This window comes from Gossypium hirsutum, chromosome D05 (assembly GCF_007990345.1).
Source record: "Gossypium hirsutum isolate 1008001.06 chromosome D05, Gossypium_hirsutum_v2.1, whole genome shotgun sequence".
In the NCBI taxonomy this organism is placed as follows: Eukaryota; Viridiplantae; Streptophyta; class Magnoliopsida; order Malvales; family Malvaceae; genus Gossypium; species Gossypium hirsutum.
Genome location: NC_053441.1, coordinates 3,937,638 through 3,959,253, shown reverse-complemented (window position 1 = coordinate 3,959,253; position 21,616 = coordinate 3,937,638). Strand labels below are relative to the sequence as shown.

Sequence of the window (21,616 nt, the reverse complement as noted above, 5' to 3'; positions counted from 1 at the left end):
AATGTCGCATTCATAAGATCCTGTATCTAAAATCTCGACGTCAGGACGAAGAAACATTAGGAAAGTCCAAGGAGCATATCTTCAATAAAGGTTGGTAAGGTAGGCCATTTTAGGTTATAATATAATTTCTTTTTATGTATCCTTATCCAGGAAAGGCTTTTGATAAGAACAAGTTGTCAAGACTTTTTTTTGTCAAACTTTCTTGTTTTAGCAACGAAAAGTGGCCGATATGAGCAATTATGTTTGTCGTTTTTATCCTTGTTGTAGAAGGTTGTTTTGTTGCTGTGAGGAAATAAAAAGGATAAAAGAACAGGAAAAGAACTTGTAACTAATACGTTATATTTTTTGTAGTAGTTACACATATTACTTCTATATTTTTTATTAATCAAAAAAGTACTTGTATGTCACGGAAATGTTAAGAAATGTATTCCGTAATAAAGTCCGTATTTAAAATCTTTTAAGTCATGCTCTTCAACGCATCTTAATAGGGAAGCAACTCAAGAAACTTACCAACCTTCCAAGGTTAGCTCCAAAACATTCCCAACATAATATCGTTCCCAAGGTCAAATGTTCTTTAAGATTACTTCCACGGCTTTTTTTAGTATGGAAAACTATCCCCAAGAGATGATTCTACAAAAAATGTTATTTCCTGAAACAAGCATCTACACTTGTTAGTTAAAGCAGAGATGACATTGCCAATTAATCGTTTAATCAAGACCAAGACATGGTTTAGGATTGAAAAGAGTGGTTTCAGCCATGGCAGCTCTTCAGAATTTGTAAAAAAGAATAAAAGAGAGATTATCTAAACTGTGATACAAGTTAAAACCGCTCAACCCTTTCTTCTTCCTTCCATTCTCAGAGGGTTGAAACTTGAAAATCAAATGATGAATATAAAGGTCCTCTAGGAAATCCCTAGCTAAAATGAGCAACAATGCAGCCAAGATTGTGAATTTTAAGCACCAACAACAGGTTAACTGACTCGCGGCATCAGAACATCAGTACCATCACCGAAATGGTCTAGATATAAATCACTTTTGGTCCGTATAAACAGCATCGACATCATCAAGTTCAAGTAATTGAGACATAAGTTCCTTGTTCAAGTCCATAGCCTCATCATCCACCTGAAACCAATCGAAAAGTAAATGATGTCACTGCCAAGAGAAGCAAGATGGTGAAACAATAAAACACTGGCTTAGGCAGTTCAATGTATGCCAAGCATTCTGCAAAACCTAAGGTCAGCATCAGCCATATAGAAGGCAAAAGAACCTGGTTTAGCAGAAATTATCAACATTACAGAAAAATACCTCAATGGTGGTTAGTGGAAGTAGCTCAGAACCGTTATCCGTCTCGAAATTTATCCCTTCATCACGTAGCTTTGAAAGAATTGTTGCATAGTTTTCTGCCGAACTTACAATCTTATAATAGCTGCAAGGAGGGATCAGGTTAGACTTTCCCCAGTCCAAGTGGCAAAACAACTTGCATTATTTGAAAAAGGAAAAAAAAAAAAAGATAGGTTTGTAACGTATTATTGACAACCATACATGTGGACTTACTAAAGCATACAGATATCATAACATATAACGAGATAAAATCATGCCTATCATATTTGTAGAACCATAATACTGTCATTATATGTCCAAATATTTTCTTGTCTGGAACAGTTGAACAATCTCCAGTCAGAAAAGAAAACAAGTCATTCAAGTCTTGTATGCAAACAGTAAAATTGCATAGTTTGGAACTTCATGTACACCACAAGAAGGTTTGATTAGACGTACTTGCAAATTTTAGGTTACATGTTTTAAGGCACAGCCAGTGATAGCCTTAACCTACGTAAAAGAGAGATGCTCAGAAAAGATAACTACAATTAATTCCTCTATATTTCTATAGAAATTAAACATATTCAAAATGAAAAGAAGTACGGAAATATAATAGAAAAGATTGAGTTTGAAACAGAAAGAGCATTACCTCTCTGACCTATCCTCGTCAGTATCGTCTTCATATGTTGGAGGCTCAATAACATCCTCAGCACCAGCATCTAATGCAATGTTAAGGAGCTGGTCTTTGTCAGCATCAGTGACTTTTATATTAACAACTCGAACACGCCTGAACTTGAACATAACAGAACCAGGATCTGCCATCTTTCCTCCACAGTCCTTGACTACCTCCCTAACAGCTGCCACTGACCGAGTTATTTTATCTGTTAAGACCTCCACTACCATGCTAACTCCACCATAACCATATACCTGAAAGAAGAGGTATACTTGAAGAGCCAATCTTACTGACTATCACTATAGCAACAAGTCTATAAATAAAATTAAGACAGTATTGATTCACTGACCTCGTAAACTTTCTCAATGTAAGCTTCTTGCCCTTTCTCCGAAGCTCTCTTTATATTACGCTCCAATATTTCCTTGGGTACATCAAGCTCCTTGGCCTTATCAAGTACGGCAGCAAGAACGGTATTTGATGACGGATTTGGACCGCTTTTCTTTACACTGCCGCGCATCAAGCATCAATTTAAGACATTTTCGTCTCCATACAAAAATGTAGGGAAGTTGTACAAACTAGTAGAAATAATACATGATAGAACTTCCTGCAGTTAACTAATAAAAAAGCAATATGCAAAACTCTTTTTCGCATTAATATAGCTAATCAAGGAGGGACTATGAGCTACCAACTTACGCAGATACAACTTCTTTTCCAATCCTTGAATAGAGTTTGGCCTTCTTTGCATCTTGAGCACCCTGGATTTAATTAGAACAGTAGTATAAAATTATTTCATTGATTTTGAGTTTTTTTACCGCATATATAAGAGATGAAAACATATTTCAGTTCCACGCTAAAAGAAGATTAAACATAAGATAAACCATTTCCATTCATAAATTACAATTGGGTTTATCTTCTGTTAGGATTTTCATCAAACAGGTGGCAGCTAAACCATAAAACAGCTATATTTATTCGGGGAGGGGGGTCATGTCTCTTTTCTTTGAAATAAGGATCTTTCTAAGTTCATCAAAATGCGGGCATCTAAGAAAATAAGACAAAAGAGACCTTTCTGCCGGCAATCTTGGAAGAGCGCCTGCCCATGCAGAGAGGAGGGAAAGTGGATATACTTCGGAATTGATGCTCATTGCTGTCAGCGTTAACTTGATATAATACTGAAGGAGACGATGATATTGAGGATGCTGATGATAATAACAATTGCCTACTGCTTTTCAACAGACCATTTCGAGAAACAATCAAGGAAGTCGTGGGAACCCCATTTGTAAATCTGTGTAGTATAGCACCAACAGCTCTCGTTATTGAAGATGATCCCATCTTTTATTTGCTTTACTTGGGATGTGGGTTTTTCTCTAAAATGGAAGACAAGGACGGTTTTGCTTTGCGCTTTCTCGGACAACGAAACGGATAGCTTGGACCCTGGTCTCATATATTAGGCCTTGAAGTCTTGGTTCCCATCAATTGCAGTATTACATATAAAATGGGCCAAAGATTCCAACTTTCTTTTTTCAGTAATCACATGGAAAATTAACGTAAGAAATTCAGTAAAACGTTATTAAACTGTTCTGTTTAAACGTTATTAGACGTAATAGCTTGCCAAATTGATCAATGAGATTGGTGCTTCAATACTTTGATTCATGCAATTATCTTTCAAATTTTAAAGAATGAATTTTTCCCTCAGCTCCAGAGGCTTTATAATGGAGAAACCATATGGCCAAGGGATGAAAGTGACTCATACCATTGTCAAGTACAAGTGTACAACCATTAACTCGTATTTGTTAATTGGTTCCATGAACAAGGAAGAAAAAAAGAAGAAGAGGAATATGCCTTAAGATTGATGAATGTGTCATAAACCTCAAATGAAAAGCAAGAAAAAGGCTTTACAACCACAACATTAAGAAACAACAACAAAAAAGAAAAAAGATTGAAACTTCAATAAGAAATCTTGGCTGCTAATACTTTATTTCCAATCAGAAAATACCCTTACTTTTGCTTTCCCATCAAACAAACAATGTTTTCTGAGCTTCCTTCATCAATAATCTTGAACAGGCATCAATACCCTCGCTTTTAACTTCACAGTCCAAAGAGAGAATGCAATTATTAACATTCATGAACAAGAGATTTGATGTTTGTATAAATTCTTTTCCGAAAGGGTACTTGACAAAATCAAGAAGCACTAACCTTTTGATTTTATCCAAATTTCTATCCTAGAAATCGACTGTTTTGTGTGTGTGTTAATCCTTCAACGCCAATGCAATTGACAAAACTTGCTGATATGCACTTGCATTGGCATTGGAATCCACATCCTCAGTCCTTTATCAAGCACAATGTTCCTCAGTGACTGGCATCTAACCACGATGCTCAAATCATTCATGCAAATATTGTAACAAGAAGCCAACACAAGGTATTCTAGAGAACCATGGTTACCAAATGCTCTGACACCAACTCCAGTCACTAACTCACAGCCTGTTAAATCAATCGACACCAACTTCACACAATTGTTGGCGATGGCAATAACTGTGACATCCGATAAGTTGATCAGCCAACCCAAATTCAATTTCTTGAGACTTGAAAGTGAAGAAACGGCGAGGCCACCGGAGTCTGTTATCTTCGGCCCGCATTCAGCTAAATTTAACTCTTCCAAACAACAAATGTGCTTCAACATTGACACCCCAGAATCAGTGATTCGATCACATTCTGCGAGAACCAGTTTTTTCAGCGTTTTGGAGATATACCCAGTTGCTAAAACAGCCAAACCGTGGTCAGTAATCAACGAACAAGCTTCAAAATTCAAAACCCGTATCGAATTCGAACACCCAATTGCTTCGACAGCTCGGTCATCCACCAAATTGCACCTTCCTAAATCCAAAGTTGTTAAGTTCCTGCACAATTTAGCGAGGGAAATAACAGCAAAATTCGCTACGTTTTTCCTCTTTCTCAACAGGACTTTGGATAGATTTGGACACCCATTAGCCAAAGCGCTAATCCCATCATTCCCAACATCTTCAAAACCGGAATTCTCGTCAAGTTCTTCGAATTCTTCAAGTGTTTTCTTAAGATTAAGGTTGAGGACTTGGAGTTTTGGGCATGTTTTAGCCACGAATTCAAGGTGGGGATTGGAGATAAAAACCTGGGCTTCAAAGAAAAGCAGATTTGGGAATCTGGGCAAGAAAACGGGGATGAGATCGGGCTCAAGAACCCGAATGGATAATCGGGTTAAACCTTCAACTCGCAGCCATTGTTTGCAGACTTGAGAGAAGGATTTCCTGTCATTTTGATCATAAACCCATTTGAGAACTAAGCTTAACTCGTCGTCACCCAGTGCCGACATGAAGATTAAAATCAAAACTCTTATCTTTTGCTATGAATTGAAAAGGGTATATAACCCATAAAATAAATGAAGCAAAACTACTCCAAGACAAAAGCTAAGTAGATTGCAAGACTGAGGATAGGGAATGGCACCATGTAATTTCAAATCTGATGGCTTATATGGGGACAACCATTTCCAAGATTCATAATTTCTTTAATCAGATACGAAATCTTTAAAAAATTTTAAAAAGGAAAATCAATTTTGATGTGCATATCTGATAAAGCAATTTGAACTCGCTTTAACACTATTGTCTATTTTAATCTCTTTTTCACACCCTTTTTTTCGCTTTCATCTTTTAATTAGAAAAAGTCCAAGCACTCAAAACATGCTACAAGATTATTACAATATAAGGTATTTCCACAAATATTTTAAAATCTTATTTTACATTTATTTTTTAAAATACATTAGTTTTAAATTTTAATAAATATTTGTTTAAGATTGTTGATTTTTTCAGGAGAAGTTTTTAAAGTTTTGTTTGTTAAAAGCTAACTAATCCTTTAACAGGTCATTATTGTCTTCGAATCGAGTTGAGATTTTGTCTTTCGATTTTGTAGAAGAATCGAGTGCTTTGAGAGGCCACTTGGTATGCAAGTATACAAAGTGAGAACTCATACGGGTTAAGTCGTGCATGACACACAGTCACCTACTAAAAAAAATTCGCTTGAGGGTGTGAACCCCCAACCACGTCCCAAGCTACTTCTTTAAGCATTTGAATTCTTGGCAAAGTTATAATAACTTCATTTGCTTCGTAAAATTTTCAAAAAATTCGAGTTTCATTCAGCAATATTAATTTATTAAATATCAATACATATTAACTAATACATCCATGAAAATGATGCCTGGTTAGTTGGCAAAAGAAGAAGAAGCATGGGCAAATGCATGTGGCATGTTGTCCTTTGGTAACCATATTACTTCTTTTTTAATATTGGAGCTCTGACTCAGCTACATCAAATTATTGGCGAACTATGATGTGTAAATTAATACAAATCTACCTTTTCTTTTAAATAACGTGTGTGTGGTATTAATAAAATCCTTTTTATACTCATTTTGTGCTATGCTATGGATTATCTATTCTTCTTCATGCAATAATACACAACGCACTAAAAAATGCAGGAGGAGAGAGTTGGGCACTAAATTCTATTGTTTGATTTTTTATTAAATTTACATGGGTTTATTATTTAAGAATTTAATTGAGTTTATGTTACTTATTAATTACATTATAATTTATTTATAAGATTAATAAAAATTCATTATTTTTATAAATTTAAATCACAAAATGCTACGAAAATTATACTCATATTATCTCTTAGTTAAAGTGATACCTTAATTATATTCTGGTACACAAATTACCTCAATTGATAAAAAAAAATTAGTCAATTATGTGACATGTGATCATTTTTAACTAAAAAATTCAAATAACGCTAAATATGTATATATTTTTAAATTTATAAACGTATTTATCTCTTTTGTCTTTTAAAACTCATCCGAAGCCAATTTTCGACAACAAAATTCATATTCCAATTCTAATGAATTTATACCCTACAAGATATATGTAGCACCTGTAACTCGTACGCAAAATTTCATAAGAGTGTGTGAGATAAATTTTCTTAAAAACTTTCTATTCTTTTACGCTCTTTTCTTCCTCACAATACTTTCCTCTCTTTTAATGTGCTTTACAATCTTCTTACTATATTATTTATTCAATTTTTTTATATTTAGATTTCATGTTTTATCTGGATCTTTTATTAGAAAAATTCGAGATAAATATCATAATTATCCATTAACTTCTATCTAATGTGCAATGTTATACATCGCATTTGTTTGTGTGATTTTATACATGAAAATTTTATTTAATTTAGTTTTTACAAATCATTAACAATATTATTGAATTAACACCATTTTATATTGACATATTACATACAAAAAAATTATATTAATCTAGTATGAAAATAATTGTATGTATTCATGTATCAAATTGCACATTGAACTAAAGTTTATGGATAAATTTGATATTCATCCCTAAAGGTTCACCCAACATCAACTAATATGTGCAAAGTATATAGAAAATAACAGAAAAAGTTGCTTTTAACAAAAATAATATATATATTTTGATTTAGAGTGAAAAATGAATCAGAATCAAAGTTTAAAAAGGAAAAAACCTCGTCGGAATCTAGGTTTGTATGAGTTGTTCAATGGGTTCTTGTAACAGCCCAATTTTCAGTAGTGTCAGAACAGTAATTTGAGATCACTAAATTTGATAAAAAAGTTAGAAAAAGTTATTAATTAATAATAATAAGTTAAGCGTGATTTTAGAAATATTTTTGAATCAGTGAATTTTTTTATTTAAAAGAAATTATTAGGTAAATTGGGTCGAAAACGAGGTATCAAGACCTCGATATTATAAACTAAGCCGTAAATATTTTTATAAATATTTACAGAGTGTCATTAGGATAGTATTAAAGTTTCGTTAAGAATTTTAACGTTTCGATGGTTAATTGATTAAAAAAGATTAAATTGCAATAGAGATAAAAGTTTAATTAAAGATTAAAGAAAAGTTAAAAGGACCAAATTAGCAATTATGCCTTTTTCTAAAGTTGAGGCCCATAAGTAGATTTTTAAAAAAAATCTAAAGTTAAAATATATTATTATTATAATATTACTTAAAAGTTAAGTTATATATTATATATATTATATTATATTATAAAAGAGATAAGAGATAGAAAAAAAATTGAAACAGAATTGAAAAACGAAAACAGAAAAGAAACAGGGGAGAATGAAAGAAACAAAAGAAAAAGGAAAATTTGGGTTTCAAAGTTCAAAGTTAATTTGGTAAGTCAATTTAATCTTTTTTCTTGTAATTTTTGAGTTTTTGAGTTCTAGAACAAAATATTTCATGGTTTATGTTGAATTTTTGAAAGATAGTTGATTTTTAGACATGAGTTATGTTGAATTAATTGACGAATTAGGAGTTAAATTGATTGAATTTCAAGTTAGAAGTTAGTAAATGGTTGATTTGTAAAATAAATTATAGGTTTTGAATTAATAAGGACTAATTTGAGAGAATTTTGAAAATTAAGGATTTATGGTGAAATTAGAGAGTTAAATTAGTTTAAAGTGTGAGTGGAATGAAAATATGAAATTAGTTTTGTGAATAAAAGTTAGTCTCGATTCAGGGACTAAATTGGAATTTAGGTAAATATTGAGTACAAATTGAAATATTTAATGTGAGATTTAATGGTGTTGTATTGATGATTTTTAATTGTTTTAATTCCGTAGCAATCGTCGTACCGAAATTCTCGACTAAAAAGGGAAAAATATAGTCGATGAGAAATAGCTCGGAATTCCTGGTTTGTATTTCTATAATCTGAATCTAATTTTTAATTGTTGTATTTTTAATTAAATGTTATGGTAAGTGATTGAGGTGGGAATTTTTTTTTTTACAATTGAAATGGATTGTCTTAATATGTGATGAAATTATATTGGTTGAATTAAAGTGGAATACATATTATGAATATATATGTGTAAATGTGAAATTGTGCAAATATGATAATTGAATTGTTTTTGATATGTATAAAATTCAGCCTTAATGCCCAAGTAGATGGAACTTAGAACTACTGAGATATTATTTTTTTTGAATGAAAGAACTACTGGGATATTAGTGGCATGCCATTAAGGAACTTTAGCGCGCTCTCTGATTATTAGCACGTTGGTGCTCTCTGATTACTAGCACGTCAGTACTCTCTGTTTAGCACATCTGTGCTCTCTGTATAGCACTTCAGTGCTCTCTGTTCCTTAGTGCATAATAATGTACCTTTGTATTTGTTCTGTATATCCGATGTGTTCTATAAAATCTACTTTAGGTTAAGAATAAGAATATGAGATAGTAAACTGAAAATAGAATGTGAAATATGTTGTAAATACTTGGAATACACGAGTTATATATTCATAAATTGATTGTGGAATGGATAGTGTCATTGTTTAAATGATACGTGAATAAATTATGGAAATGTATTATATATAGCAAGTGATGAAAATTGAGTATTGTGTGATTTTAAATGTTCAATTGTGCTTAACATTTTATTATACATATTTTATTGTTTTATTTTTAAATATTCGGATTATAGAAATACCACTAAGTTTTTACTCAGTGTACGGTTTTGTTTTCCGTGCGCTGGTTAAGTACTTAAGTTTGATCGCTGATTCAGCATCCAACAACGATCTTGAACTCAAATATGGTGATGTTTATTTCTTTGTGTCGGCATGTACCTAGAGTGTCTAAATATTAGTTATTTTATTGTTTGATTGTAAATGAAGTTATAATATCTATTTTTGAGACTTTATAATTTGGATTAAAACGATGCTTGATGACTTGTTTTGATGAAAATGTTTGAGATTTCTGTCTGTTTGATCTGTAATCTCTAGTAATGCTCCGTAACCTAGTTCCGGCGAGGGATACAAGTTAGGGGTGTTACAGTTCTTGAATTTTTCATCGAAGTTATTAGGTGAAGAATAAAAGAGATAAATATTTTTATAAGTTCTTAAAAAAAACTCAAGGGACTAAAACAATGACGAAATTTAATAGTAGAGTGATCACTTTGTAACAAAACAATAACATAAGTGACTAAAATGTAACATTTCAAACATAAATGACAAAAATGTAATATAAGGCAAACAAAAGTAATTATTTTTATAGTTTACCTTTTTATTTTATAAATTTATTACATTTTAACATTTTTTGGATATCGATTAGTACTTTTCATAGAAACATCTTAATCTCACCTAATCATTGGAGGTTACCACTTGGTATTCGTTGCTGCCGACATTCAATATATTCCAAACTTCAACATTAATTTTCCTACTTTCGCCTTCATTCGCTCTTCTTTCAGCTAATTTTTGGATTTCTTTTCTTCATATATTTCTAACAACAAATGTTACTTAGGGATATAGATGCAATTTAACATTATTTAGTAAATTACGTCAAAAATATATTGAAAATGTTGTGGGGGTACATTTGATAAAAAAAAAAAACAAAGATTTGATGCAAAAATAATTTATTTTAAACACGCGTCATTTTGTAATGATAATTTAATGAATGCGTTAGAAAAATCACTGAGTGCTGCTCATCTCTTTTCTTCCACTCTTATTCTTGTTTCAAACCTACTAATTTAATAAATAATGATATTGACATACTATTTTAATATTTAATTTTTTATTTAGGTAAGAAATAGCCCCTAAATTAAATTTTTTTTGTTGGTGGGTTAACGAGTCTGGATGTGCGCGTGGTCCCTATCCAGCCCCACAGCTTCCTACCAATCAAGGATCCCGCCGTTTCTCACAAATGATCCAGCTTTCATTGGTTTTTTATTCGCTCTCCTTTTCCTTTTTTTTTCCTTTACACTTCCCAATTGCACGAAAACAGTTGGTAGTTCCTTACGCGCTTTACTCTCTCTTTATGCGCTCTCACGCCCTTATCACTGTTTGTCTTATTCACTCTCCAGTTTATGCCCAAAGATGAAAAGAAATCGTGAATTATAATTAATTATTATGTTAATCATTTTTCTTTTTCTTTTTAATCCAATTTTTAAATTGTGCACCAAAGTCAAAATTATGACTAACATATGCTAATCACTACATAAATCGCTTTCGTTCAACTATTTTTTATTGTTTAAAATTTATAGTTACTATATTTGATTAGGTATAATTTTATACCTAATTAAAAGGCCAATGAATTAAATAAATAATTTTTAATATATAATCGTAAAAAATAGTGTTGTATGACTTGTATAAATGTAAAAAAAAATTAAAATTTTATAAATGATTAATTATTGATATATTAAAACTATGTAAAAGCAATAGTTTAATATGACATAATTATTAAATCTGCTTTTGAAGTTTGTTTAAATAATAATGCCAGAATTTTTCTTTTTGAAGTTAGAAAAGAATTTTAGAATATAAAATGAAATTGAAAAAACAAAAATGCCAAACAGCTCCTATCTATTTTCTCTTTCCCATTTGGTTTTACACATTTACTCCCTCAAATAGTCCAATGGTGTAACTCGTTCGCTCGTTTCTCTTTCATTCTCTCTCCGAGTTAACACAATGGCGCATCTCTTCAGAGACCTTTCGCTTGGCCACTCAAAGAGAGAGTCAACTCCACCGCCATTGCAAACGAAACCTCGAATGCCACCGAGCAAGCTTACCTCAACCGATCTCCAATCTCCACTCGGACAACTCGCTTCTCAACTCACCGACTCCGACCTCCGACTCACTGCTTATGACGTCTTCCTCGCCGTATGCCGTACTTCCTCTTCGAAACCTCTCTCCTCTTCCGCTTCCGCTTCCAATTCTGATTCGCTGGGTTACAACTCGCCTAGTCAAAACAACAACCACTCACCTAATTCGCCCGCGTTGCAACGCTCGCTTACGTCAGCCGCCGCTAGTAAGATGAAGAAGGCTTTAGGATTGAAGTCGCCAGGATCGAAAAAGAGTCCGGGTTCCGGGCCAGGCTCCGGCGAGGGCAAATCCAAGCGGCCTACGACTGTAGGGGAGCTTATGAGGATTCAAATGCGGATACCTGAGACCGTTGATTCACGAGTTAGAAGAGCGCTTTTGAGAATCGGCGGCGGCCTGGTTAGTTAAAATTTGAGTTTTCATTTTCTATCGAGTTTTGGTTGATCCGCAATTTTGCTTTTTTTCTTTTAATTGCAATTTACTTGATCCAGATAATGCGGCTTCTGATACGAGTAAATTGAGTTTTAATTATTTAGTATGAAAGTTGAAGCAACAAGATCCGATGATCACAATGTTGAAAAGTAGATTATGATTTAATGTACAAACAAATTTGATTCTAGAATTTAATCATGAATAATGGAGTATTAATATAAATCCAACAAGATTATCAACTTAAAGACAAAAATGTATTAGAATTCTGATGAATTTCTATCGTGTTTATCTTTCTTTTTTTTTAAATATCTGCTGCATGTTTTCTTTCTTGTTGGGGATGACTTTAGGGTGGGGTGGAGGCTTGCATGAGGACTTTACCATGTTTATACTGGGTTTATTAGCTTTGATAATATCTACCATAAATATATGAGTCACAGGTCGGAAGACGAATTGAGTCGGTTGTTCTGCCATTGGAGCTATTACAACAGCTCAAGCAATCAGATTTTACCGATCAACAAGAATATGATGCATGGCAGAAAAGAAACCTCAAGGTTCTTGAGGCTGGGTTACTTTTGCATCCTCGCGTTTCACTTGATAAATCAAATAATGCATCACAACGGCTGCGGCAGATCATTCATGCAGCCTTGGATAGACCAATAGAAACTGGAAAGAACAATGAGTCGATGCAAGTTCTTCGCAGTGCTGTTATGTCTCTTGCTTCCAGATCTGATGGGTCTTTCTCTGATTCATGCCACTGGGCTGATGGCATTCCACTGAATCTTAGACTCTACGAAATGCTTTTAGAGACGTGCTTTGATATTAATGATGAGACGTCTATTGTTGAGGAAGTTGATGAGCTTATGGAGCACATAAAGAAGACGTGGGTGGTTCTTGGTATTAACCAAATGCTCCATAATCTCTGCTTTACGTGGGTCCTGTTTCACCGTTTTGTTGCCACTGGGCAAGTTGAAATGGACTTACTATATGCTGCTGATGGTCAGCTAGCAGAAGTAGCAAAAGATGCCAAAGCAACCAAGGATCCTGGCTACTCCAGGATCTTAAGTTCTACATTGACTTCAGTACTAGGCTGGGCAGAGAAAAGACTCCTTGCATACCATGACACTTTCGATAGTGGAAATATATATACCATGCAGGGCATTGTTTCTTTGGGTGTATCTGCAGCTAAGATTTTGGTTGAGGATGTATCTTCAGAGTATCGGAGAAAGAGGAAAGGAGAGGTTGATGTAGCTCGAAATAGGATTGACACTTATATCAGGTCATCTTTGCGCACTGCTTTTGCTCAGGCAAGTCTTTAATATTTGCTATTGTCCATTTTACTGAGAATGAAGAAAAGCCAAGTTTCTGTGGCACTTGTTTTGTATCCGCGTCTTCATTCCACATGTACGAGATCCTTATATGCATGGGCTTGAATGCAACAAGTGTTTGCTGCCTTTGGATGCTCTCTGTCTTGTCCCTTTTCTCCTTTTTAGTTGGTTTAATGACTAGGCATATGCTCTCTCTTTTTTTTTTTTCCATATTATTGTATAGAGAATGGAGAAAGCAGACTCAAGCAGGAGAGCTTCGAAAAACCAGCCAAATCCTCTTCCTGTACTTGCAATCCTTGCTAAGGATGTTGGTGAGCTAGCAGTCCATGAGACGAAGGTTTTCAGTCCAATACTGAAGGGTTGGCATCCTTTGGCAGCTGGTGTAGCCGTGGCCACCCTTCATTCTTGTTATGCAAATGAGATAAAACAGTTCATCTCAGGTATTATGGAGTTAACTCCTGATGCTGTTCAAGTCCTGAGAGCTGCAGATAAACTTGAGAAAGATCTTGTTCAGATTGCAGTTGAGGATGCAGTAGACAGTGAAGATGGTGGAAGGCCATAATCCGTGAGATGCCTCCTTATGAGGCTGAAACTGCAATTGCCAATCTGGTTAAAGGTTGGATCAAGACAAGATTAGACAGACTTAAGGAATGGGTTGACAGGAATTTGCAACAAGAGGTACGGACTTACTATTCTTTTCATCTGGATGACAATTTTATCTGAAATTTAAATCCATCAAAATCCTAGTTCTTCAACTCACAGTTTCATTAATGTAATTTTATTGTCTTTGTGAATAAGTGTTCTCTTCTTGCTGCTGGAATAATATTATCGACACGCATGCATATATTATATATTATATATATATGCATATGTATATACATATATAATATTTATGTATACACATGTACATATATGCATGGGTGCAAAGGCAATTATATTTTCCTAATGTATTACTCTCTTTAGGGATAAATCAGTTATACTCTGGTTGTTGCACTTCGACTACAGGTAAGTAACGCCTAAACCGAGAAGGCAAAGGAATTACGTTTAACTATTAAATCTAAACATTTGGATTACGTGCTAAGGCCTATAATTATAAGTAATTAGGAATTTTGAAGGAATGAAGAGTGTAGAAATCAGCTTCAAGATGTCGGATTAGTGGTTTGGTTTTCGTAAATATGATTACATCCTTATCATTTATTAAAATTATAGTTGTTTGCTTTGCAACCCTAAAACTGCTTCGGTGCCTATGATCTTTTTCACCTATTGCATACGTTAGTGGGAGATGATTTCTTTATATGTACAGAATTTTATTTTGCACATTCTATGTTACCTATCAAGCAATATCTTCTTAGGAAGTGGTTAATATTCCTGTCAAAATTTGCTTGTTTGTTCCTGCAACCGACTTGAATATGAAGTAGTGCTTGCAATATGCTTATAATTGGACTTTGTTGTTACTATTTTATTTTTCATTTTGCTAACCAACACTTTCCATTATGTTAGGTATGGAATCCACAGGCAAATCAAGAAGGATATGCTCCCTCTGCAGTTGAAATATTGAGAATCATTGATGAGACTTTAGATGCATTTTTCCAGTTGCCAATACCTACACATCCTGCATTGCTTCCTGATTTGATGGCTGGCCTTGATAAATGTCTTCAGTATTACGTAATGAAGGCAAAATCTGGATGTGGTAAATTCCTGCAAATCATATAAATTATCTAAATATGATGTCTAAGGTTTTTAGAATTGCCAACATTTTGTCCTTTTAACCTGACACGTAGGTACACGAAATACATATATCCCCACAATGCCTGCATTGACCAGATGTGAGATAGGATCAAAGTTCCAAGGTGTGTGGAAGAAGAAAGAAAAGTCACAAAATTCTCAGAAGAGAAATTCTCAGGTTGCAACAATGAATGGAGATAATTCATTTGGGATACCACAGCTTTGTGTTCGTATTAATACTTTCCACCGGATCCGATCTGAGATGGATGTTTTAGAGAAGAGGATCATAACCCACTTGAGGAACTGTGAGTCTGCTCATGTGGAAGATTTTTCGAATGGTTTGAGCAAGAAATTTGAACTAACACCATCTGCTTGTGTGGAAGGGGTTCAGCTACTCTCTGAGGCTGTAGCTTACAAAATCGTATTCCATGACCTAAGTCATGTTTTATGGGATGGTTTGTATGTAGGAGAGCCATCATCTTCTAGGATTGACCCTCTATTACAGGAACTGGAGCGGAACTTGTTGATCATCTCAGAAACTGTACACGAAAGAGTTCGTACAAGGATTATAACTGATACCATGAAAGCTTCCTGTGATGGATTCTTGCTTGTTTTACTTGCTGGAGGTCCTTCTCGTGCTTTCTCTCGACAGGATTCTCAAATTATAGAGGATGATTTCAAAGCCCTTAAAGATCTGTTCTGGGCCAACGGAGATGGTTTGCCTGCTGACCTCATAGATAAGTTTTCATCTACAGTGAGAGGTGTCCTTCCCCTCTTCAGAACCGATTCTGAGAGCTTAATTGAGCGGTTCAGACGTGTGACCTTGGAGACATATGGCTCATCCGCAAGGTCCAGGCTTCCACTACCTCCAACATCAGGGCAGTGGAATCCTACTGAACCAAACACTCTTCTGCGAGTGTTATGTTACCGGAATGACGAGACAGCTTCAAAGTTCCTTAAGAAGACTTATAATTTACCTAAGAAACTTTAATAACCTGGAGTCGGGAGTAAAGCAAACCAAGGCAGGCTGCATCCTATATAACATTGTTTGCTAGCAATGTTATTATAATTTCTACGTACTTCGTATTTGGCCTGCACAAGTTCCTAAAGATGTGGCACTAATTGTGTTACTCTTGTATAGCATATCGGCCATGTTCAGGTGAAATCCAGCTGATGATATTCACCAAGATATGGAGTGGTGAGAAGAGGGAACTAGAGAGAGGCAGAGGACCTTCAAGGGCTTACTTGTGAGGAAAGGTGGGTTGGATACACTCATTGTAAGATTCAATTTTTATATGATTATGAGATTTCGTCATATCTAATTTGTGTATTCTCTACAGCATGTAGGAGAATTTTTTTGCTTTCTGAGGTTCTTTTGTTCATTATTTGTTTTTAACTATCATTGCTTGTTCATTTTGCCTTATGTATCATAAATCAGGCTTCATTCATTGAGGAAATTATTATTATTTTCTTTTACAGATTTCAAATATTCTGTTCTGTTTCGTTGTCTTTGTCTGTATTTGAACTAGATTGCTTTGAGTATTCCATCTGCGACGTATACATTTACAGTTTCTATGGTTGTATGTACACATTTGCACTTCCAACCCAAAGAAAGAACGTGACAATATATCCAGTACATTGGCCAGCACCACCAGTTCTGCTGCTTCGTGCTGGCTAAGATAAGCAGCCAACTTCAGATCCTTGTCTTTATCAGTGGTCCTTCTGGCTCGACGAATTACACAATTAGCCAACCTACTTCCTTTGCTTCTCTTCCATCTCATCAAGCATTTTTCATGAATCAGGTTTCAACATGTTGAACACCTGATCCTGACCCACCTTCCTTCTTTGCCTGACATGAGAGCTCATGGGACCTCACGCATGGGCTAGCTCTTGCAAGTGCTTCAGGCAAAGTAGGCAATCCTAGAAGGCGGCTCAACTGGCACAGCCTAAGAGTCCTCTAGCAACACATATCATCCATGTTGTGACACCCAATACTCCGATTAGGACAAATAGTATATGTTTGCATATGGTTGTACGGTCAGAGCAGATGCATGAAGGGGCCGCACATAATGTAACAGTGTCAACATTTCCTGCACCTAGTATAAAGAAATCTGAACCATATCCGTAAAGAGCCGTTGATGGAATGCTCGGACCATCAGGTTGGCTATGGATTGGGTTGTTTTGAACTAATAGTGTAGCATGTCGTGGTCATAATTTGGTGTGGTCGAACTTAACATGAATCCATAATGTCGGTAACACAAAATGCACGTACGTGGCTTGTGTTGTATACGAATATTTTACACAAAATATAAATTCAAAACTTAAATTAAATTCAGTAGAGGTCACCTCTTATTATATATGGTTGTATAGTATTGTATTATTACATAAGGCTTTAGGGTAAAAAATGCCTTCAGTAATAAATAAATAAATAATCAGTTGACCCGTTACAAAAAATATATATTTACTTGAGCTTTCAGTGATCCAAAAAAAAAAATTGATCCTTTGCGTTAACAGAAACCGTTAGTTTAACTATTAACTTCGTTGACATGACTATTAAAAATTACCATGTGTTAGTATGCTGACATGGATGGCCACATCAGCAAAAAAATATTTTTTTCAAAATTTTTTTAAGAAAATAATTTTTTTTCAAAAATAATTAAAATGTCCATATGAAGTTATATGAAAAATGGTTGTCCAGATACAAATAAATCTGGACAATCATTTGTCTAGATTCATTTTGGAAGAGTGCAAAACTAAAAAACTTCACAAATTATAAAAAAAAATCTAAAATGTATATAAAAAATTAAAATGTGAAAAAAATTATAAAAAATATTTTATATATACAAATTTTTTGTAAAGATTAATTTAGCAGCCACTAGCTAAAAGATTAGAGCTTCCTGAAGAGGAAACTGGTGGTTGTTTAAGAAAGTCAAAATTCTTGGAATTATTTGATCTCAACAGCCAATGCTACACTGACATTGAATCGGGTCCAGAAGTAATAGATTTGAACTGCAGGGAATGGATGAGTTGAATGCCACAAGGACATCGAATCAAGTCCAAAAGCAATAGACTTGAACTGCAGGGAATGGATCAACTCAATGGGCATGGTTTGGAACTTTTTTAATAGTAATATGGTGTAAATAGCCAACTTGATTATATTTAGAGCCAATCTTCTGTTCATAAACCATGTACATTGTTATTTGTATTCGACTTCAACAACTTTTGAAATCAAAGGATGGCATGATGTTTTCTAGTAAGTAATTTTTTTTTTGAGTTTTTGTACACATTTCATATTTTTTTAATTTTACATTCATTCAAAATAATTTTAGATAAATTGTTGTTTAAATTCATTTCTATTTGCTCAGATTTATTTATATACAAATTTTAATTAACTTTTTAAAAAAAAATTAGTTTTTAAAAGAATATTTTTTACTGATGTGATATATCATGTCAACATGCAACATACTGCCACATAGTAATTTTTGATGGTTTCCATCAATCATATTAGTGAGGTTAATAGTCAAATTAATTAACTAACAATTTTTATTAACAAAAGCTAAGGGTTTAATTGAGTGTATTTTTTTCATAAGAGCTCAATTTATTTTTTATTGAGGCTTTACAGTAATATATCAAACAAAAATATAGAAAAACTTTGTTTTACATTAAAATAAAAAATTTTGGAATTGACTTTTTAGGAGTGAAAATTAGAAACCCGAAATATAAATACTAAATCAGACATCAAAAAAATATATAAAAAAACCCATATCATACAAAAACAGGATAATTATATTTCAAAGTATATTATCCTGAACGACTACGTTTTACAGTAACCCTGTATTCATTCAGCGAATTCCAACACGACGACAAATCATTTTATCTCTAGCCCTTCTTCTACAACTAGCGTCTTCTTTCACCCAGTATTCCTGGCTGTTCCATTTCCCACATACAACCAGTTTACGCCCAATTCAATCTATTTTCTCAAAGATCATGTGGGCTCCCACTCGAAACTCTTCTCAACCTTCAAACAAGGTACTTCTCAGTCACTTCTTTCATTTTTGGCTGTTATTTTTCTCTCTTTTTTATTTTTAATTTGTACTAATTGATAGCGGTTATACAATATCAGAAGCTGCAGAAACAGGGAAGTGCATTGTTAGGAGTAAGTTTCAAACCTGAAAACTTCATTCCAGGCCTTGTTATTGGTTTCATATTGGGGTTATTTCTGGATTTGTCGAAACCCACTAAAACCCTTTCCAAGAAGAAGAATTTCCTATCTGGAAAGCTTCGAGAACTAGACTTAGTTTCCTATAATGCTGACCAAGACCTTAAAATGGTATTTTTTTTGGCTTCCTTTTTATTGATACTTCTTAAAGTTTGATTCTTTCCTACTACAATCGTTACAGATAACACATGTTATGTTATTTTAGCATATTTAGGTTGTTTCCCTGACTGAAGGTTTTTTTTTTTTTTAAATACAAAAGTGGATCGCATTGTGGGTCTACTTGTTTGATAATAAATCCAAGAAGCTAATTTTGTGTCTTTTCCATGCTTTAACTTGATTGTATATATTGTTTCTGATTATGGTTTCCATATATTTGCTGAACTAATTGACTTAAATTTGTGTTTATGATTAATTAATTAGGAACACTTTGATATCTTGTTTATTTGTTTATTAACATCACCCGAATGTAACGACTGATGATATTCATAAACTCTGGAATATTGAGTCTTGAGCTGCTTATGGCAGGTTTTAGTGGTTAGACAAGACCTAAAGATGAAAGCAGGGAAGATCGCGTCCCAATGTGCACGTGAGATTCCTTGGCCGCTACTTTCGATTTAAAATTTATCTCGTCTGCTTTTCAATTGTTTCGCTGAATTTTCCTGTCCAAATATACAGATGCTGCCACTGGCATTTATGCTGAATTAATGCATAGGTATGTTTCTCTTGATTATAAGCCAATTTCTTAATTCAAGCTTCACTTGTAAGTTGGTCTGACCTTGCTCTAGTGAAAGATCCGTTGGAACCCTTTGTCTATGTTAGTAATTTGTTTAGGTGTTTAATTGAACATTAAATCATTTGAAAATATTGCAGTGATCGATCCCTTTTAAGAGAATGGGAGGATTGTGGGCAACCCAAAATAGTCGTTACATGCAGGAATCAACAAGAATTGTAAGCAGGTGATTTTGTTGGGAGTGAGTGGGTTCTCACCATGTATGTCAAGTTACACATATGGTTGTGTAAGTGCACTTCCATTTTCTTTGTCAGGAATAAGTTAAGGGATGCAGCTGAGGGTATTGGCCTTCCAACTTTTGTTGTTGCTGATGCTGGAAGAACGCAGGTATTTTTCTGCATCACTTCGAGTAATCTCACAGTTAGGTAACTTCAGTGTAATGGTAACTTACAGGCCTAAACGTATAAGCGAACCGATAGCCTTAGTTACTGTGTTAGTTCTTCGAGGTTCTTTATTACACAGTTTAAGGATTCCAAGTGGTTCCTCGGTTTCTCTACTACATCATGGTGTGGTCTTGAATTTGATCTTGAGTACCAAATTCATAGTGCTTATTATTTGAAAGAAAGATTTGTGGCCAAGATCTCATGACTGCTTTCTTGAACAGGTTTCAGCAGGATCAAAGACAGTTCTTGCCATTGGACCTGGTTTGGTTCTTTTTTATTCTTTTTCCTTCTAGAACTGTTGTAGTTGCTTATCTGTTATAGTATATGTTATATGCCATGATGAGTCCATTGCTTGGTAGCTGAAGATGGTATGAAATATAATTGCATACACTCCTAATTTATCGATGTTGCAATTCACTTTCACCGAACAAAGAAACAAGTGATAACAAATAGAATTTATGTAAACAACTAAAAGAAGAAAAGTTCTATTTTCTTTATTTATTATACATCTGTTTTTGTGATTGTACAGGACCAAAGGTGGTAGTTGATTCAGTGACAGGGAAGTTGAACTTGCTCTAATGTTGTTGAAGCAAAAGAAAAAAACAAAAACCTTCTTATGGTGCCTCCACAGTCAACAGTAATGAGTCTAATCGCTTCACAACAATGATGTTTCGGAGGAGGAGCAACCTTTTGGTTGGCTTGTGGAACCAGTTAGACTCAGAACAAGGAATAGAACAAATCAGAGCCGTTGGTAGATGAGGATTATCTCTAACCATTCATTAGTTGGACGGAGAAATGAAATACCAATTGGAATTTGTTGCTACAACAGATTGAGGAACCATAATGTTCATTTCGTATCTGACTATTATGTACTCTAACCATTGATGGGTTGCTTTTTTCCTTGATTAAGTTATGATCTAGTGCTATTCAACGGAAATTCAGAAGGAAATAATGCTATTTATCATTGTCTTAGCAGTCTTTTGCCTTTGTTACCATCTAAAAATAAAGGGGATTATGAATGCATCTATGGATTGTTCACTGTAGTCCTCCAAACACCTCTAAACTTGGCATCTATTCCCCAAAGAATATCATAAATTTGAATGAGTATTGACTATACTGACAAAGAACAGGAACATAAAG

The 21,616-nt window shown here is 34.1% G+C and overlaps 3 protein-coding genes and 2 pseudogenes across 3 annotated transcripts; 2 read left to right on the top strand and 3 right to left on the bottom strand.

The window, feature by feature from the left end:
• Positions 1-699: 699 nt before the first annotated feature.
• LOC107906960 (probable transcriptional regulatory protein At2g25830) lies at positions 700-3,710 on the bottom strand. The gene is made up of 6 exons (XM_016834121.2): positions 3,052-3,710; positions 2,683-2,744; positions 2,339-2,495; positions 1,966-2,243; positions 1,305-1,425; positions 700-1,121 (listed from the first exon to the last, which is right to left on the bottom strand). Exons 1-6 carry the CDS (start codon positions 3,316-3,318, stop codon positions 1,029-1,031), a joined length of 978 nt encoding a protein of 325 aa, XP_016689610.2. The 5' UTR covers positions 3,319-3,710; the 3' UTR covers positions 700-1,028.
• Positions 3,711-3,813: 103 nt separating this feature from the next.
• LOC107906959 (F-box/LRR-repeat protein 20) lies at positions 3,814-5,332 on the bottom strand. The gene has a single exon (XM_041093181.1). It carries the CDS (start codon positions 5,330-5,332, stop codon positions 4,244-4,246), a length of 1,089 nt encoding a protein of 362 aa, XP_040949115.1. The 3' UTR covers positions 3,814-4,243.
• A 6,016-nt stretch (positions 5,333-11,348) lies between these two features.
• On the top strand, positions 11,349-16,532 carry LOC107906961 (protein unc-13 homolog; annotated as a pseudogene).
• A 15-nt stretch (positions 16,533-16,547) lies between these two features.
• LOC121217991 (uncharacterized) lies at positions 16,548-17,286 on the bottom strand (annotated as a pseudogene).
• A 1,032-nt stretch (positions 17,287-18,318) lies between these two features.
• Positions 18,319-21,448, top strand: LOC107902819 (peptidyl-tRNA hydrolase 2, mitochondrial). Its single transcript, XM_041093180.1, has 9 exons — positions 18,319-18,337; positions 18,912-19,113; positions 19,208-19,414; positions 19,829-19,889; positions 19,979-20,015; positions 20,174-20,251; positions 20,348-20,420; positions 20,698-20,737; positions 21,006-21,448. The coding sequence occupies exons 2-9, from the start codon at positions 19,072-19,074 to the stop codon at positions 21,053-21,055; spliced, it is 588 nt and encodes a 195-aa protein (XP_040949114.1). The 5' UTR covers positions 18,319-18,337; positions 18,912-19,071; the 3' UTR covers positions 21,056-21,448.
• Positions 21,449-21,616: the final 168 nt, after the last annotated feature.

Bases quoted from the DNA above. Each gene is read 5' to 3' on its own strand.
- LOC107906960 (XM_016834121.2), bottom strand. From the start codon at position 3,318: ATGGGATCATCTTCAATAACGAGAGCTGTTGGTGCTATACTACACAGA. The intron at 2,745-3,051 runs GTCTCTTTTGTC...AATTAAATCCAG, and splicing joins CCAAGATTGCCGGCAGAAAG to GGTGCTCAAGATGCAAAGAA. The intron at 1,426-1,965 runs GTAATGCTCTTT...CCCTCCTTGCAG, and splicing joins GACGAGGATAGGTCAGAGAG to CTATTATAAGATTGTAAGTT.
- LOC107906959 (XM_041093181.1), bottom strand. From the start codon at position 5,332: ATGTCGGCACTGGGTGACGACGAGTTAAGCTTAGTTCTCAAATGGGTT.
- LOC107902819 (XM_041093180.1), top strand. From the start codon at position 19,072: ATGTGGGCTCCCACTCGAAACTCTTCTCAACCTTCAAACAAG. The intron at 19,890-19,978 runs GTGAGATTCCTT...CCAAATATACAG, and splicing joins GATCGCGTCCCAATGTGCAC to ATGCTGCCACTGGCATTTAT. The intron at 20,738-21,005 runs GTTTGGTTCTTT...GTGATTGTACAG, and splicing joins AGTTCTTGCCATTGGACCTG to GACCAAAGGTGGTAGTTGAT.